Here is a 19,683-nt window from a genome sequence, read left to right as displayed (position 1 = left end):
TATGATAGGACTAGAGACATTTCAGGATAAACATAGAAAATAGGTATCCGGTGAAAGAGTTAAATCACAAATAGAGCATATTACATAATCCTAATTTTAAATCGTTAATGCTCTGGGATATCTTCTGTGCTTTGAAGACCACTGAACTGATCAAACATTTGTTCTGGAAATTAGACTGCCTGTTTTCAAGGCAAGCACTTAGCTTCATGTAGACCTGAGTTAGTTTACCTACCTGTTTGTCTATTAGTTACATCTTTACTTTTATTTATTGGTGTGGTTCTGGGTGTAATTCATATTGCCTTGTACATGTGGAAGTCAGTATGCCATGGACACATCCGCATGTTAATATCAGATTGCCCAGAGTGACATACAGTTTTAAATCTTGCCACTGTGTGTGCACTGCTTAGCTAAGAATTAATTAATAAATGAATGATGTTAATTCCAAGTGAATTGTCGTGAGATATTCCTAATTCCAAAAGAAATGCTTATTTCTTTGTCGAAGGCTTTCACAGCCGGAATCACTGAGGTGTTGTGTAGTTTCTGGGCTGTGTGGCTGAAGATGCCAGCCACAGATGCAGGTAAAACCTCAGGAGAAAATGCTGCTAGAACACGGCCATACAGCCCGGAAACCACACAAAACCTCAATTCTTATTTCCTTTGGGGCATGCAGTATCCCCCTTCCTATCACAATACATAAAGACAGGGGACAAGTACATGCCTAGTACTGATAATGCATAATCTCAAAAGTGCAGGCAAAATCCTTTGAACCTTTTAGTTTAGCGGATGTTCACTGTTTATTGGTAAACTTAAGAATAATATATATAATTGTGTCTGTTTATGAACAGATAGGATATCTGAAAAAGAATGGTGATGGGTCTTTACTCTTCAGTGTACTTAATCCATCGGATCCAGAAGCAGAAGGTAATTGTTCTGATAGACATTATATATCCGTAACTGTGTTTTTATTGTTATGTGGCTATGTTTTATTTTCAAATTTGTTCTGTTACTGAGTAAGAGAAATTCATCTTATTTTGAGTGATCCAAATAAATACCTTCATTTGAAGTTCATGACTAGTAATGGTAGTATGTTGCAATGATTGAATTGACTGCAAAAGAATCAAATGTATATCCAGAGAAATTCTTAGCAAAATGTGTTAGGTTACAACAGAGAGCTAATGCTAACATCCATGAAGGTTTACAGTGGATATGAAACTAGATCATCTCCAACCTTTGCAATGGATCACATTGCAAGAAGAAGAATTGTCTTGGCCCAAACACTAACACACAAAAAGTGCATAATTTTTGTGATATCCACCATGACAGATACACCAAAAAAAGTCCTCACATAATAATCCTGATTATGTACCACCCATTCGGGGAGTCTTTTAAAATAATTGAGCAGGTTTTCTGACTAACCTGTTTGCAATTATAATACGAACTAGCCAGTACATACCCGGCTTTGTTTTAATTGTCCAAAATGCATAAGGTTGTGGGTGAAAGTCCATCAGTGGTTAGAGTTTGGCATGTTCGGCAAGTTTGCTCTTTAGATCCATCATCAGTGGGGTTCAGTGTGCTGTGTGGCTGCAGGGTAAACTACAGCTCCGACCATGGCAGGTCAGTCCCCCAATTTCCTCCAGTAGGTTCAGTTGGTCATGGTGATTCTGTGTGCCAAGTTTGGTCCTAGTCTATTGCCGGTGGTGGTCACGGGGGTGTCTGGATATAGGTGAACTGTAACTTCCAGAAATGAAAGTCAGTTCCCTCAAACCCCTGCAGAATGTTCAGTTGGTCATGGGGGTTGTGTTTGCCAAGTTTGGTGCCAGTCTATTCTCGGCAGGAGTAACAGTCTCTTCGGATGTAGGTGAATTATTACTCCCAGAAATGAAGGTCAGTTCCCCTCAAACCCCACCAGTAGGTTCAGTTAGTCATTGTGGTTTTGTGTGCCAGGTTTGGTTCTGGTCTATTGTCGGTGGGGGTCACAGGGTCTCCGGATGTAGGTGACCTACAACTCCCATAAATGAAGGTCAGTTTCCCCCAAACCCCTCCAGTAGGTTCAGTTGGTCATGAGGGTTTTGTGTGCCAGGTTAGTTCTAAGTCTGTCATTGGTGGAGATCAGAGTGCTGTTTGATTGCAGGTGAACTATAAACTATAAATCCCAGTACCTACAACTCCCAAATGTCAAGGTCCATTCCCCCCAAATCCCTCCTGTATGTTCTGTTGGTCATGGGGGTTCTGTGTGCCAAATGTCCAGGTCCATTGCCGGTGGGGGTCATAGTGCTATTCTTGATGCAGGGTGAATTGCAACTTCCATCATGTTGAATCAATCCCCCATACCCCTCCAGTATGTGTAGTTGTTCAGTTGCTGATCAGTTCTGCTGTGTGCTGTAGGAAAGGGTTCAGGGAGAGGCAGTGGGCAGGGTCATGCAAATTCCAAACCATTAAGAGAGAAAGGAACAGTGGGAAGTGTCTTTGGTGAAGGAAATACAGAAAATCTAGGATGAACTTGTCCCCATATGAAAGCCTTCACTTGGTTGGTGAGCAATATAGTGTTTGTGAAGGACATTAGCAGGGATCTTGGACATGTTCATGGCACCCACTATAACCTGCAATGTTCCTTGGAGGGAGGGTTATTGATGTCTCTTCAGCACTGGGAGTCGTAACTGTTTGTGGAGGCACGAGCCTGTCTGTGTAAATGGACACATGTGCCACATACACACATACAGATTTTCAGTTTTATTATGTGTATAGATTACAAATAATAGTCCAATATTTGTAGACCTAATATACTGATTATTCCATTTCGTTTTGTTTATTCTATAAAGCTTGCACTCAAAAGCTGTTCAATCATTGTGGACAAGCCTGGACTAGAACATTAATATTAATTTGCATTTTTCAAGGGAATTTTAATCTGAAAAAAATTATTGTTGCTGACTAAATTACTGTGGCATTCCTCTGACTGACCATAATTTCCTCACCTATTTATATAAACAACCTTTCAGTTATTTCATTAAAATGTGGGTGGTCAATCTGTGGTACAACCAGAGGGCGTTGAAGGCATGCCTGGGTAGATATAGGAGGGGCTGACAGGCCTGGTTGTGACAATGAATTTGATTTGAACCCTCCCCAACATTGCTGCTGTCTACTTCACAACAAGATAGACTTAACATCCAAAATCTTCAAGCACTATAGCAAAACAGCACTTCAGCAGATTACAAATGAAAAAAATCTACAGCATCACACAGGAACTTGGATTCTATTAATCTTGTACATATATGATAACCCTCATGACCAACTGAACCTACTGGAGGGGTTTGGGGGAAACTGACCTTCATTTATGGGAGTTGTAGGTCACCTACATCCGGAGACCCTGTGACCCCCACCGACAATAGACCAGATATATGTTATCATATATGTACATATGATATATATGAAATAGGGATAATTGTAGAGATAATTATTGTGATTCAGATTCTGTCAAGGACAGAACGCCACAAGATTCAAAGTAACAGAGTTTATTAGATTACAGAACTCAAAAAATGCCCGTAAAACACAAGGGCCAGGCAGTTTTTGCCTTTAGGAGCAAAAAGGGGCAAAAGTAAATGTTCAAAAGATAAACCGGATTAAACCGGAGTTTAATCCGGGTAAAAACAAACTGCTTGCTTCAGCCTGGGTATAAACGAAACGAAAGCCAAGGAACAAAAGATACAAAGAATGCAACTAATTGGCAGCAGATTCCTCTCTGCTGCCAACACTGTGCTTAGAGTAACTTGCGTCGCTCCCCCACACACACAGCAGACAGGATCTCCAACACGAGTAAATCAGCCAAGGATTGTAGCAGTTGAGTAGACCAGTTCCGTTCCGTAGATCAAAGCCAGAAGCAGACGTTTGTAGTTTTTCCAAGTCCAAGTAGGGGGAGAAGACAAGCCGTAGTCAGTTCAGTCCGAGTTCTCAAAGCAGGAGATGGCGTCCGTCAAGAAGACGACGGAAGGTCAAGCTAATAAGAGTAAGCACAGGTTTGCACAAACAAATGCCCACACAATCCCTCCCGCCGTCTGACCCTGGATTCCAATCAACTTACGTCACAGCACAGGAAAGCACACAAGTCTTCAGGGAAGCGTCCCACACACACACGGATCCCAAGCGTTTGCCCAGATTACCTTGCCCAACGCAATTTGCAATTGCTCTCAAGCCCCATTTTATGCCAGTTACAAATCTTCATCACTGTCAGCTGTCCTCCTTAACCCGGGCGTTTCCTCATCACTTTCCTCGTCAGAGCTGGAACACCTCTGACTACGCCCAACAGCATCTCCAGCTGTGGATCCCGTCCCATCCCTCCAGCTAAACCATGGGTCTAATCCTGAAGGTCCCCATTCATCTTCTGTCCCATCATGGCCAGTGGCACCCACTTCCTCCCTTACCCGAGTCCAATCCATCTCATCCTCCTCTGAGCTAACTAGCCCCTCCTCCATTCTCTCCGTAAACCCTTCGAAAGACTCCTCGTCAGATGGTGCTGCAAATATGTCTCGCAGTCTTTTTCTCTCTCGCTCCTCGAGAGTATCTGACTCTCGAGGAGTCTTACGCCCACGTCTGTCAGTAACAGAGCCATGAGGCTCAATCATAACACTATCCCCTCTCACAAAGGCCTCCTCCCCCGATGGCGGAGAAGTGGCAGTGATACCCTCCGCTATAGCACCACGACGACTAGAGGTATCAAGTTTCAACAGCGAACGATGAAAGACTGGATGGACCTTTAAACTAGACGGTAAACGCAAACGAAACGCAACAGAAGAAATCTTTTTAACGATAGGAAAGGGACCCAAATACCGAGGCGCAAACTTTCCCCCAGCCTGTTTAATATGTTTGGAAGATAACCACACCAAATCCCCTTCTTCCAACTCCTCCCCTGCCTGCCTGTGGCGGTCAGCCTGAGTCTTCTGCGTTGCCTTAGCTTCCAACAGTAAGCGACGGGCAACATCATGCAATGCAGCCATTTCCGAAGAGCGGTACACAGGGTCCGAAGAGACCACATTGGTCGACGGCGCCACACCTCCCCGTGGGTGAAAACCATAAGTTAGCTCAAATGGCGTATGCTGACTAGACGTGTGCACCGCATTGTTGTAAGCAAATTCCGCCACCGGTAACCACTTTACCCAAGCCGTGGGTTGATCTAAACAAAAACAACGCAGATACTGCTCTAAGAGCCCATTAACCCGTTCCGACTGTCCATCCGTTTGCGGATGGAAAGCTGAAGACACGTTTAACTTAGTCCCCAAACACTCATGGAAGTGTTTCCAAAAGCGTGACACAAATTGCGGAGCCCTATCTGAAATAATCACCTCGGGTGCTCCGTGCAAACGATAGATGTGCTTTGTAAATAGTAAGGCCAACGTAGGGGCCGCCGGAATGGTTGAACAAGGAATAAAATGAGCCAGTTTACTAAATAAATCCACCACCACCCAAATACAAGTATAACCCCCAGACTTAGGCAAATCTGAAATAAAATCCATGGAAATGATTTGCCATGGCCTCTCCGGAACAGGTAAAGACGATAACAACCCTCTAGGGCGCCCAACAGGCGTCTTACTCTGCTGACAAACGGCGCAGCTGTCACAAAAGCGCAGAATGTCTTGCCGCATCTTTGGCCACCAGTAGCTCCTGGTGATAAGCTGTACGGTCTTGAACCTGCCAAAGTGCCCAGCCATGGGTTCGTCATGGTGGGCTCTAATCACCTCCAACCTGAGGGTCCCTACTGGTACGTAAACCTGCCCCCTACGCACCAATACCCCGTCTTGATCCTGGAGATGCGGCAGTATGGTACGGTTACCTGCAGAGAGCAGCATCAGTTGCTCCTGAGTCCACACATCATCCTTCTGAGCCTCAAGGATCTGGTCATGTAACCCAAGCTCATTATCTACAACACACAGAGAGGCAGTAGGCAAGATGGTCTGACATACTACCTGCTCATTGGTCTTAAATTCCGGCTTGCGGGATAAAGCATCGGCCCGCAAGTTTGCCTTCCCCTCCACGAACTGCACCTTGAAGTTAAACCTGGAGAAAAACAAAGCCCAGCGGATTTGACGCTGGTTTAACTTCTTTGCTGTTTGCAAGTGCTCTAAGTTCTTGTGATCAGATCTGACCACGATCTGGTGCCGTGCCCCTTCAAGCCAGTGCCGCCACACCTCAAACGCCACCTTAATCGCCAACAACTCCTTCTCCCATATGGTATAGTTCTGCTCGAAGGGTGTTAGTTGCCGCGAGTAAAATCCACAGGGACGCAAGGTCCCTGAGGAATCCTTCTGAGACAATACAGCCCCCAACGCGTAGCTAGAAGCGTCCGCTTCTACCACGAACGGTCTGTCAACATCAGGATGGGTTAGTATGTTGTCCGATTGAAAACTAGACTTTAGTTGTAGAAACGCCTCGTGAGCTTCCCGCCCCCACACAAATGGCTGTTTCTTGCGCAGAAGCTGCGTCAAAGGTACCGTGAGCTTTGCAAAATTCGGAATAAACTCCCGGTAGTAATTAGCGAAACCCAAGAACCTTTGTACATCCTTCTTAGTCTTCAGCTCCTGCCATGAGTTGACGGCGTCAACCTTATGTGGGTCCATTTTAAGTTCCCTACCTGACACTACATGACCTAGGAACTCCACTTCAGGCACATGAAAGACGCACTTGGAAGCCTTGGCGAAAAGCCCATTAGCCCGCAGTCGGTGCAGAACCTGCTTGACATGTTGACGATGTTCTTTCTCGTCCTTAGAAAAAATCAAGATATCATCCAAATAAATCACTAAAAATTGGTCAATTAGGTCCCTGAACACATCGTTCATGAACCTCTGGAATACCGCAGGAGCATTACAAAGCCCAAAAGGCATGACTCGGAACTCGTGGCATCCGAAACACGTGTTAAATGCCGTCTTCCATTCATCCCCTTCCCGTATACGGATTAAGTTATAGGCCCCCCGCAGGTCAAGCTTGGTAAAGACCTTAGCCCCTTGCACCCTTGATAACAGTTCCGAGATTAAAGGGAGCGGGTACCTATCCCGAATGGTGTATTTGTTTAGGATCCGATAGTCACAGACCAGCCTAAGTTCCCCAGTCTTTTTGGCTACAAAGAATACTGGTGCCGCAGTTGGAGAACTAGATGGGCGAATAAACCCCTTGGCTAAATTTTCATCTAGAAACTCCCGCAAAGCTTGCCTTTCCGGTACAGTCAAGGCATACAGCCTCCCTGCTGGCAGTTTCGCACCTTCTGCCAACTTGATGGCGCAATCATATGGCCTGTGCGGTGGTAATTTGTCCGCTTCTCTTTTACAAAATACATCAGAGAACTCCCCATACTCAGCAGGCACTCCCTCCATATCAGAATGAGTAACATTTAGAGTGCAACAATCCTGCCTCTTTAAGATCACTTTACGTGTTGCCCAATCTACTTGTGGGTTTACTACAGCTAGCCAATCCATCCCCAGGATCACATCATATCTAGGCAAGCTCGTAATATCCCACACAAACGTTCCCGTTACTCCCTGCACCTCCCACGTTACTGCTGAGGTTTCATGGTTAACCACCCCAGTCTCCAGCAGTCTCCCATCTGCTCCTTCCACCCACACGTCGCATGCCTTGCGCACTCTAGGAATGCCATGCTTCTTAGCAAACTCAATATCTACATAGGAGACCGTAGCCCCTGAGTCCAGCAGTGCCAAAGTAGAAACAAGTTCCCTTCCCCCAACAGATAATGTAATGGGTACGAAAACATGCTTCCTCCCCTCAGTTGACTGCTTGAGGAGCCCTAGTGCGTTGGACTCACGTCGCACTAGGGCTGGCCTTTTCCCGAAAGCTGGGAAGGTTTCACATTACAATTTTTGGCAAAATGCCCAGCATTCCCACAGTACAAACACAAGCCCAGCTGCCTCCTACGGCTCTTTTCCTCTGTAGACAGCTTTTTAAAGACCCCAAGCTCCATGGGCTCTTCCCCCATCACCACAGGTGCCCTGGTTACATGCATGGGTGGCGCACACATTGCTTTTGAGTGTTTACGAGCCTCGAACCTTGCGTCTAAACGCAGCACCTTAGCTACTAAGGCGTCCCAGCTTTCAGCCGGCTCCAAGCGTGCTAATTCATCCTGGAGCATATCACTTAACCCGGCAGTAAATAAAAGCATGAATGCATTTTCCCCCCAATCCAGCTGGTGGCGATACAGGTTAAACTTATTTAAGTAATCCAAAACAGTCCCCTTTCCCTGTTTCAACCGATACAGAGCCCACCCAGCGTTCTCCGTGCGGAGAGGATCCCCAAAAGTATCAGTTAACAACTTTTTGAAATTATTCAAATTGTCCTTGACTGGGTCATTTCCCAAAATTAAATTAGTGGCCCATTGTCCTGCGGGACCGGTCAACAAACTCAAAATAAAGGCCACCTTGCTAGTGTCTGTAGGAAAAGCATGAGCACTGAGCTGAGAAAAATAAAGCTCCACTTGTGCCAAAAAGGTTGGCAACTTGCACCTGGTTCCGTCAAAGCGTTCAGGAGTCAAAACATGTCCTTTCACAGCCTGAGCTGTTTGGCTAACGGTAAAAGCCGTTTGCAATTGGTCTACTTTGGCCCTTAACTCATCCATCGTCTTCCTGACGGGTTTATTGCTGCAATAAACTTTTTATGGCGTTGGGCAATCTGTCAAGGACAGAACGCCACAAGATTCAAAGTAACAGAGTTTATTAGATTACAGAACTCAAAAAATGCCCGTAAAACACAAGGGCCAGGCAGTTTTTGCCTTTAGGAGCAAAAAGGGGCAAAAGTAAATGTTCAAAAGATAAACCGGATTAAACCGGAGTTTAATCCGGGTAAAAACAAACTGCTTGCTTCAGCCTGGGTATAAACGAAACGAAAGCCAAGGAACAAAAGATACAAAGAATGCAACTAATTGGCAGCAGATTCCTCTCTGCTGCCAACACTGTGCTTAGAGTAACTTGCGTCGCTCCCCCACACACACAGCAGACAGGATCTCCAACACGAGTAAATCAGCCAAGGATTGTAGCAGTTGAGTAGACCAGTTCCGTTCCGTAGATCAAAGCCAGAAGCAGACGTTTGTAGTTTTTCCAAGTCCAAGTAGGGGGAGAAGACAAGCCGTAGTCAGTTCAGTCCGAGTTCTCAAAGCAGGAGATGGCGTCCGTCAAGAAGACGACGGAAGGTCAAGCTAATAAGAGTAAGCACAGGTTTGCACAAACAAATGCCCACACAATCCCTCCCGCCGTCTGACCCTGGATTCCAATCAACTTACGTCACAGCACAGGAAAGCACACAAGTCTTCAGGGAAGCGTCCCACACACACACGGATCCCAAGCGTTTGCCCAGATTACCTTGCCCAACGCAATTTGCAATTGCTCTCAAGCCCCATTTTATGCCAGTTACAAATCTTCATCACTGTCAGCTGTCCTCCTTAACCCGGGCGTTTCCTCATCACTTTCCTCGTCAGAGCTGGAACACCTCTGACTACGCCCAACAGCATCTCCAGCTGTGGATCCCGTCCCATCCCTCCAGCTAAACCATGGGTCTAATCCTGAAGGTCCCCATTCATCTTCTGTCCCATCATGGCCAGTGGCACCCACTTCCTCCCTTACCCGAGTCCAATCCATCTCATCCTCCTCTGAGCTAACTAGCCCCTCCTCCATTCTCTCCGTAAACCCTTCGAAAGACTCCTCGTCAGATGGTGCTGCAAATATGTCTCGCAGTCTTTTTCTCTCTCGCTCCTCGAGAGTATCTGACTCTCGAGGAGTCTTACGCCCACGTCTGTCAGTAACAGAGCCATGAGGCTCAATCATAACAGATTCCATACCTAAACGTTGATACTGATTATTATACTTAGGTAACTTTTATATATTTTAAATTAAAAACAGAGGAGGAAACCCATCCAGTGGATCTGAGTTCCTTGTCAAGCAAACTATTACCTGGTTTCACAGCACTGGGCTTTAAAGATGACAGAAGACATAAAGGTACTCATGTATTAAACAACTTTGAGCAAATTAACTTTGATATTGTGAAGAGTAACTTCATATTAAAACCTTTGGCAACGTGTTTGAACTTTGATTCACTTGTAAAGAAAGAAAAGAATGTTAGTTTAACTTTGGATGGTTTTAGAGCCTGATCTAAAGCTGAATGTCTGGATCTGTAGAAAACCATGTTTTTAGGTGAACTAATTGGCTGTTTCAATTGATCATATTACATATACCTGGCTATGTACGCAGGCATTTGAAGAATAAGCATGTGTTGGCTTTGACGCGGTCTGAATTACGGCTCTTGTATAACGTCTGGTGGATGAATGGCATAAGCACTTTGCATTGTTTTAAACTTTGTATATTGTATTTTATGACTATTTTATGACTGTTTTATCTGTTTTAATCATTTTAGTTTATTGTATATCAGTGTAACGGCATCAATTGCCACTTGTAAGCCGCCCTGAGTCCCCTCGGGTGAGAAGGGCGGGGTATAAATAATTGAAATAAATAAAAATAAATAAATATAATAATGTATTATATCACACTAAGCTATAACTGAGCCTTTTGCTTGTAGCCCTTTCCTCTTTCCCTGCTGCATATGCAGTAGTCAAAGAAGATGGCTCCTATGTTATCCAGACCAGCAAACTCTGGTGCCGGATTCCTAAGAAACATAGATTTGCTTGTGTTTTTTGTGAATGAGGGTACCAAATATATTTTTCTTATCTTTCCAGTTACATTTCTTTCAAGTGCTAATACAGCACTTTCTATGCAAAACCATTCTATCTTTCATGATTTGAAAGCTGATGAAATGGAACTCCTGTATTCAGGATATGGAGATGAAACTGGGATCCAGTGTGCTTTAAGGTAAGCAATTTTGTAAGGCAGCATTGTGTTGCAGACTACAGTAACATTACGATTGCTTCATAGTGAGGCATACAGTAGAAAGCAATTCATCTGGAAGCTAGCATAATTGGCATATAGAGTTTTGAAGCTCAAAATTTTAATCTGCAGATAGTGAATTTTAAAAAAAAGAAAATATAGAATCTTGCGTGAGAGCTTTAAAAAGGAGATTTGTAAAACTTGTATTCATTCTAAAATACAGAAATGCATGCAGTTGGGTAAATGTGTTATTTTACATATTCATTTCTTCTAGCCTGCAGGAATTTGTGAAAGATTCTGGAAGTTACAGTAAAAAAATAGTGGATGACTTGTTAGATCAAATCACTGGGGGAGATCATTCCAAAATAATTTACCAGCTAAAACAGGTAAGACTCCATTATGTAGACACGGTGTAAGTCAACACGGTGTATGTATGTATGTGTCTGTCAACTTATGTCAACCCTTAGAGATGGTTTTTCTGAAGTTGCAGTAGGTTATCTGCTTTGACAATCTGGATTATATGGCAGTATAGAAGGGGACAGATTCTTCTTCTCAAAAATATCATTTCTTGATTTTCTCTCTCTCATATCCCACTAAAATGAATGGAACTAACTGAACCAATTGATTGATAAAGTAGGGACTGAAAGGATGGATGGATGGATAGATAGATAGATAGATAGATAGATAGAGATATATAGATATATATCCATCCATCCATCCCTACTGTGAAGAATTAATAAATAAAAAAATTAAATATATTTTCCTCATTTTTAGAGGAGAAACATTCCAGTGAAACCTCCAGATGAAATGAAAGTAAGTTGTATTATATTTAAAAAACACTTTTGTTTTATGTGTTTTTGTTGTAAATTTATTTTAGAATGTGATTGAGTAGTATTAAACACCCTCAGTACAAATTATGAACTTCTTGTAAATCATAAATTATGACATTGTTTATAACACCATTGTAAATGTTTCCAAAACATTAGGAATTATAGTGGTGAGGAAGTACATTTGTGTGTCTTTACATCAAAGATAGTTCTGTTTCTTGATTAATCATTACTTACCCATGATGCAGTGTTTAGAGTGTGGTACTACAGTTCTAGAACAGGGTGTGAATCCTTACTCAACCATGGAAAACCACTGGGCAGTGTTATTTATTTACCTACTTACTTACTTATTTACTTTATTTTTATCCTGCCTTTCACCTGACACAATACAAATTAAAAACAAAGAAAACGTGTATAGGTATGAGTGTAATAATAATAAAAAAATTACATCTTTGTGTCATGAAACATAACAATTAAAACACAATTACAATTAAAAAGCGCCCCCAATCCCACTCACAATCCCCAGCAGCCTACCTCTGATAATTCCCCAAATGTCTGTTGGCAAATGTATGTTTCCACCCCCACCCCACTCCCTGCAAAAGGAAAGCAGTCTAAGAGTAAGAAAAGAAATGACAACTCCCTCGAAACAAATCTTGCCAATAAAACTCCGTGATAGAGTTGGCAAGTAGTCACCATAACCAAGAAATCATAGAATCTAGAGTTGGAAAAGACCTCACGGGCCATCCAGTCCAACCCCCTGCCAAGAAGCAGGAATGACTTGAAAGCACACAACAACACACCAAAGGAAAAAGAATCAATTTTATACCTTATGACAGAATGTGACATTCTCTTACTGTGGTTTTGGTCATGTGGAATGAAGGTGCCACTGGAAAAGTGAATATTGGTTCTAAATTGATAACAGTTCAAATGTATGTTAATGATTTAGGTTCCACCAGTTCTCATTAAAGAAGAACACAAATTGCGCAATACTTGTCCAGATGCCTCCAAGCAAAGTATGGTAAGATGCGTTTATACCATTTCTATCTTTGAACTTTTTCTTGGATGATTGTTACAAGACCTGAAAATTTAGAAAATAATGTTTAGTTAGATCTTTTAAAAGACAGCAAAGCTTACAGAGTCTACCATGTCTTTGCTTTAAAAGTGATCTCCAAAATTACTGGTAACATTTTCAAATATAAGGGGTGGGATAGAGGTGCTTTAAATAAATCCGCCGTTACGAAGATGAGCCTCTTTTGAGTCTTGATTTTGGAGATAAGGCAGGATATAAATAAAATTACTAATCATAATAATGCTAATAATCATACTCAATGTGCTCAGGCAATGCATGCCTAGATATTGCAATCATTGTATTCTTTATTATCAAGATATATTCATAACAAAGAGACATCAGTTTTTATCTTGGAAAAACGCCTATTTTGTAAATACCGTAGAGATATTCCATGCTGGAACTAGGGAGATCTGTTTTAAATCTCTGCTCATCCATAATGCTCTTTGTTAGCCAATGGAAGCTGCTGTGTTCCATTATGAATTGTTTAACATAACTATTTTGAACATAAAGCTGGGTCTTAGCAATTCCCAAGCATTGTCCTGTTTGAGAGAATACTCTTGTTTAGGGGTAAACGAATGACTCCCTTATTATACTATGTAGCCAAATTTATCCTCTTTCTGTTCAGGTTGGAGAAGCCATTGGAGACAATACGAGTTCTGTTTTGGATTTTCTATCTATGAAACCATATTCGGACGTGTCTCTTGATATATCCATGTTGAGTTCATTAGGTAAGTGTAATTCAATATTTAAGTATGACTTAGTAGTTCATATATAATACACTGGTTCTCAGGCTTTTGTTTTTACTCATCACTTGATCATTGCTGGGATTTCAGTGCAGCACCCAATCAAGATTTTGTGAAAATTAGAGGGCACACAGAACCACATATTTTCATAGAAGTATAGCATTGGAAGAGACCACTAGGGCTATCCCTTGCTATGCAGAGACACACAATCAAAGCATCTTATTTTGAACACAGAATTTTTTTAAAAAAACTATTCACCTTTGGCATTTATCCTTCTAGTTGTGATAGCCAATATCTGGTGTGCTACAGATGGATGAAAAGGAACGGTGTGCTGGTTCCTCTGCTCAAGGCCGGGACTTTGAGGTTGTGTGCCTGAGGGGGCAGAGCTTTGGCCGTGTGCCTGAGGGGGCAGAGCCAGTAGCAGAAATTTTCCCAAAATCATGGCCTGAATCCCTCCCATCTATCTCTGTGGCTGCTTCCAATAAAAATAAATAAGAAGCAAGATACTCCACTACAAATCTATAATGTGCCCGGCCATGCATTGCTATGGCTTATGGGAATCATTTATTGGCCAGGTGGAATAGCAGTTAAGAGCCTTGCAACCTTAAAGCCTGGCTGTTTTCTTCATATGGGAATCCTTGTTTGGTGAGCTGGAATACAAAGGAGTAGGCTTGCTGCTTGGAAGGCTGGGTACTTGCGTTCTAGGGAAATGGTTTTTTGGACTGCTAGAATTGCAAAGAATAGCCTCACTACTTCAAAGCTTGGCTGCTTGCTACCTAGGGGAATCTTTGGTTGGTCAGCTTAAATAGTACAGAGTAGTATTGCTGCTTCAAAGCCTGGATGCCTTCTACCAAGGTTAATCCTTTGTTGGTCTGGTTGAATTGTACTGAATAGCCTTGCAACTTCAATGCCTGGCTATATTATACCTAAGGGAATCCTCGTTTGGTGAGCTGGAGTAGCACCCTCAATCAAAGAGCTGCTTTGAAGCCTGGCTACTTCCTTTGTTTGGCCAGCTTGAATTTCAATGAATAGTCTTGCAGCTTAAAAGCCTGGCCGCTTTCTACATAGGGCATCCTTGCTAGGCCAGGTTGAATCGGATGGAGTAGCCTCATGGCTTCAAAGCCTTAGGGGTCTTTTACCTAGGGGGAAACCTTGGTTGGCCAGGTTGAATAGCACTGAATAGCCTTGCTGCTTGCAAGCCTGGGCACTTTCTACCTTGTGGAATCCTTGGTTGGCTAGGTTGAATAGCAATGCATAGTCTCGGTGCGGTGAGTATGGATGATGCAATTAGTCATCTTGATTAGCATTTAATGGCCTTGCAGCTTCAAAGCCTAGTTGCTTCCTTCCTGGGGTTATCCTTTGTTGGGAGCATTTAATGGCTTTGCAGCTTCAAAGCCTGGCTGCTTCCTTCCTGGGGTAATGCTTTGTTGGGAGGTGTTAGCTGGCCCTGATTGTTTCCTTTCTGGAATTTCCAATTTCCCTTTTTTTAGAGTGTTTCTCTTTATTTAATGTCCTGATTTTAGAGATTATATTGTTCTGTATTATTATACCACAGTAATTATTATATATTTATAATCTTATATTATCTGCTTAGAACTGGGTTACATGAGGCCCCTTCTACACAGCTGTATACAATCCACACTGAACTGGATTATATGGCAGTGTGGACTCAAGATAATCTTGTTCAAAGGAGATACTGTGGATTATGTGCCTTGCATTCTGGGTTATATAGCTGTGTGGAAGGGCCTTAAGTCTACACTGCCATATAATCCAGTTCAAATCAGATAATCTGTATTTTATAGGCAGTGTGGATGAGGCCTAAGTGCACTCTGCCTGTTCCCTGTGCACCATTTTGGCTGAGAGAGTTGCTAGGATATGAAGGTGGTGGGGCCTAAAGGCAACAGAGCCTACCGTTCTGACTGGCAGCTAGGGGGGAAAAGGCTCTTTCTCATTCTCTGTAATTTGGAGTATTTTTCTAGGTTTTTTATTATTATTGAAAGACAAAGATTGGATGACTATGTCTTTTGTGGCCAAATTTGGTGTGATTTGGTTCAGTGGTTTTGTTGTTTACTCCATGGGGAAAACACACATTACATTTTTAGATAGATAGATAGATAGATAGATAGATAGATAGATAGATCTAGCACGATCAACTTGGCCAAAATGTGTGCACCTTTCACATAGACATATTTTGAAGCATATGTGATCTTTATTGGTAAGGAAAGCTAGTAGTCTCCTTTGGCTACTTGAATTCAATTCTTTTCTGATATCTGACTGCTGTGCTTTTCTAATTGCCATGTAAATTGAATATCTTTTAAATCTTTAGATACAATTAGCACGTCTTTAGAAGGTTAAAGTATATTGCCTTTATTTAGTTTTAACATAAAAGAAACATTGATGGGGGCAGGATAATTAAACAGTTCTTCCATTAAATAGTTCATTCAAAACCAGATTATTATTACTACTACTACTACTACTAATACTATTACATTTACAGGTAAAGTAAAAAAGGAGCTTGATCATGATGAAAATCATTTACATTTGGACGAAACCACAAAATTACTACAGGATCTTCATGAGGCACAGACTGACAGAGTAGGATCTAGGCCTTCCTCCAACCTCAGTTCCCTCTCTAATGCATCTGAAAGGGATCAACATCATCTTGGTAAATTTCAATATTACTATCTACTCCGTGGTCTGGGGTTATGTTTCATGCAAAATAAAATACTTTAATACGTTTTGTCAGAGTTAATTCCAGATTCCTAGGGCCAGGATACTAAAGGTTCTAACCTTACAGCAAATACTAGGCAGGCCTTGGTTACGTTTCCACATAATGAAAAGCCAGCAATCCAGGCTTATAAAATCATAATGTGAATGTATTGTGTGCTGGTACACACATACCATCAATTGATTCTTCCCTTTGCATGAACAATTCAAAGAAATCAGATGGGAACATTTTAACATGCTTTATAATCCCAGGTTATGTTTCATTGCAAATTCACAAAATGGGATATGTAAGATAACAAAATTATGTAAGAATTTTAAAATACCGGTAGTATACAGTCCTGTCGTCTTTAGAACTTGGGTTTGGATGTCACATAGAGCTTTCCTTTCTGGCTTGTTTACCTTTTGTAGAAAGAAGGGAAAAGGAGAAATGAACAAGCTATATGCAATATAATGTGAGAAGTGTGATATTTTTTACCATAGATTTAATGTCATTGCTGAAGTACGCACAGAGAATATCAATCAAAATAGTACGTCTGTGAAACAGAGATTTTTCAAAATATCTGTCTCCCAAATAGCATATGATTTTATATTTTTCCCTGCTCTCTTCTACAGGAAGCCCTTCTCATCTAAGTGTAGGAGAACAACAAGACATGGTCCATGACCCCTATGAATTCCTTCAGTCCCCAGAACCTCCAAATGCCAACAACTGATTTTTCATATATAATATATTTTTTTAACTGTCTGGTGTTTTACTGAGTTTGATGAGACAATATACATTTCCGTTTGTTCTCTTTTTGTACAAGGATTGCTGTATAATAATGCTTATGTATATATTTGTAAATTTGACTTGGATAGTAAATAGATCATGGTATTATATACCATCTCATGCAGTGTTTTAGGGATATGTACTATAAAACTCAGACAGAAACCAATTACGTATTTAAGAAACCTTATTTATTCAACTAACCAGCTGTTTATCATGCTGTCGATCATTAAATATTTTATACTTTGTTTACAATTATAGCCACTTAGAAATTCTTCAAGGAGAAGTATTTTCAGGGGCAATACAGGTTTCAAAACTATGGTTCTCTTCATGTTTATTTGTCTTCCACAAACTGTTCCCTGTGAGGATGGCTAAATTAAAATTTAAGAAAATTGATATCCCAGATCCTAACTTTTTAAGAAGAAAAAAGTTATGGTGACTTGTTTTAGAATCTCTGTGCCAGATTGTCTTGTTTAAGTGTTTTGTGAATATGGGTGAAGTTGTACCTTCAGAAAGGATAAATGTGTTTGAAGTTTTTAAATTAGGTATTTGAAATTTGACATTGAATGGTTTTTAAACAATTGGTATTATGTATAAAACAGAATAATTAGTTATTGATAAAAAATATTGTAAATTATAATAAAATTCAAAATACTACTATTCTGGTTCTTCCGGTATATAATTTCTGTATTAATGTGTGTGTATGTGCATTCAGGTTACCTGTCAACATATGTCAACCCCATAGGTTTCTTTTGAAGCAAGAAATCTTCAAAAGGGTGTTAGCCAGTTCCTTTCACTGAAATACATCCTACAGCAGTTTTCCTTATTATTCTCCCATATGAGTATTTACCAGAGCATCTGACCCTACTTAGTGTTCAAGGAACAGATGGATCTGGTTCCTTTCAGGTATACTTTATTAAAACTGGCAATTTTTAATAAGCGTAGTCAATGAAGTTCTTAATCTTTGCAGTTTGATGACTGTCAAATAAGCAAGGGACGCAGTATCTAGACCAAATGAAAAAGATGACTCTTTGCACAATTGTTTTTTTTTGTAATGGTGCCATCTTTCATTCTGTTTACTGTGTCCCCTAAAACACACCCAACTCTTTAAGCTGCTCCTCATAATAATCAGAAATTTGAGGCTTTATCTGTGAAAAAACGATGTTGGGAGAAAAGCTTGCCAGCCAGCCTCTACAAAGTACTGCTTGCCTGGAATCTGAGAGAAAGAATCATAGAATTGTAGAGTTGGAAGAGACCTCACAGGCCATCCAGTCCAACCCCCTGCAAGAAGCAGGAAAATCTCATTCAAAGCACACCAACAGATGGCCATCCAGCCTCTGCTTAAAAGCCTCCAAAGAAGGAGCCTCCACCACATTGCGGGGCAGAGCGTTCCACTGCCAAACAGCTCTCACAGTGAGGACGTTGTTCCTGATGGGTTGTATGTTTTCCGGGCTGTATGGCCATGTTCTAGAAGTATTCTCTCCTGATGTTTCGCCCACATCTATGCCAGGCATCCTCAGAGGCCTCATACCTCACAACCTCTGAGGATGCCTGCCATAGATGTGGGAGAAACGTCAGAAGAGAATACTTCTAGAACATGGCCATACAGCCCGGAAAACATACAACCCTGTGATCCCGGCCATGAAAGCCTTCGACAACATGTTCCTGATGTTCAGGTGGAATCTCCTTTCCTGTAGTTTGAAGCCATTGTTCCGTTGCCTCCTAGTCTCCAGGGCAGCAGCAAACAAGCTTGCTCCCTCCTCCCTATGACTTCCCCTCATATTTGTACATGGCTATCATGTCTCCTCTCAGCCTTCTCTTCTACAGGCTAAACATGCCCAGCTCCTTCAGCCGCTCCTCATAGGGCTTGTTCTCCAAACCCTTAATCATTTTAGTCGCCCTGCTCTGGACGCTTTCCAGCTTGTCAACATCTCCCTTCAACTGCGGTGCCCAGAATTGTATTCCAGGTGTGGTCTGACCAAGGCAGAATAGAGTGGAAGCATGACAAAGAGAACAGGAAAATGCCTATATTTATTAGAGATTGTGAATAGATAGGCTATGTTATTCTACCAAAAATTCATTTGTGAATAAAAAATATCAAGCAATGTTGATTTGAAGAGTTCTGTGGGAGGGAATAAGGGCCCTGTTGCAAAGGGTTACAGGTATTATTTTTGTCCATTTTCACTCCCTACCAGGAAACAAGGCTTGACTGGTTGGTAGAGCTCTCTTTTCCTTTTAAGGGATGATCAAGGCAAAATAGGAGTTCATCAGTTTCACCTTGTCTTTGTATACCTTCTCTTCAATCTCATCAAACAGGGCTTTTTCCAGCAGCATATGTCGGTTGAGCCATAGATGATCCACAGAATCCACCAGCTCCCATCTCACGATGCAGAGGAACTTCTGGCAGGGTTCCATGGGTCATCTAGAGGGGAGCTGGTGGACTCTTCAGACACCACACACCTTTATTCTTTACCAAATTCTTTTGAAAACCAAGCCTATCTCGCTTTTATGAAACTTGCATATATCATGAACTCTCACCCTTTCGGGCATTTCTGACTGGATTTCCTTGAGCTTTCTGGGACCCCCTGTTTTAAAATAAAGTGTGTTTGCTCAACTACATTTGACCTCTTTCCTCTGTATAACCGTTCCCAAGAGCAGGGGTCCCCAAACTTTTTAAACAGTGGGCCAGTTC

At 41.8% G+C, this 19,683-nt stretch overlaps 1 protein-coding gene and 1 long non-coding RNA gene across 10 annotated transcripts in view; one reads left to right on the top strand and one right to left on the bottom strand.

The window, feature by feature from the left end:
- Positions 1 to 17,651, top strand: part of brd9 (bromodomain containing 9) — a 32,382-nt gene extending 14,731 nt beyond the window's left edge. For all 9 annotated transcript variants that reach the window (XM_008112985.3, XM_016994470.2, XM_008112984.3 and 6 more), the window contains 9 exons: positions 846 to 921; positions 9,885 to 9,980; positions 10,715 to 10,847; positions 11,137 to 11,248; positions 11,637 to 11,675; positions 12,636 to 12,707; positions 13,384 to 13,486; positions 15,999 to 16,166; positions 16,841 to 17,651. In XM_008112985.3, the coding sequence (XP_008111192.2) occupies positions 846 to 921; positions 9,885 to 9,980; positions 10,715 to 10,847; positions 11,137 to 11,248; positions 11,637 to 11,675; positions 12,636 to 12,707; positions 13,384 to 13,486; positions 15,999 to 16,166; positions 16,841 to 16,938 (897 nt within the window). In that variant the 3' untranslated portion in view covers positions 16,939 to 17,651. The remainder of the gene's footprint in view (positions 1 to 845; positions 922 to 9,884; positions 9,981 to 10,714; positions 10,848 to 11,136; positions 11,249 to 11,636; positions 11,676 to 12,635; positions 12,708 to 13,383; positions 13,487 to 15,998; positions 16,167 to 16,840) is intronic.
- The window catches only part of LOC103279182 (uncharacterized), a 44,168-nt gene continuing 36,529 nt past the window's right edge, over positions 12,045 to 19,683 (bottom strand). The window contains exons 3-4 of the long non-coding RNA XR_010007148.1: positions 16,552 to 16,627; positions 12,045 to 12,767 (exon numbers count right to left, since the gene is read on the bottom strand). This is a non-coding gene — a long non-coding RNA (uncharacterized LOC103279182). The remainder of the gene's footprint in view (positions 12,768 to 16,551; positions 16,628 to 19,683) is intronic.

The sequence above is a fragment of the Anolis carolinensis genome, chromosome 6, assembly GCF_035594765.1.
Source record: "Anolis carolinensis isolate JA03-04 chromosome 6, rAnoCar3.1.pri, whole genome shotgun sequence".
Lineage (NCBI taxonomy): Eukaryota > Metazoa > Chordata > Lepidosauria > Squamata > Dactyloidae > Anolis > Anolis carolinensis.
This window is presented reverse-complemented; position numbering and strand designations above follow the sequence as displayed.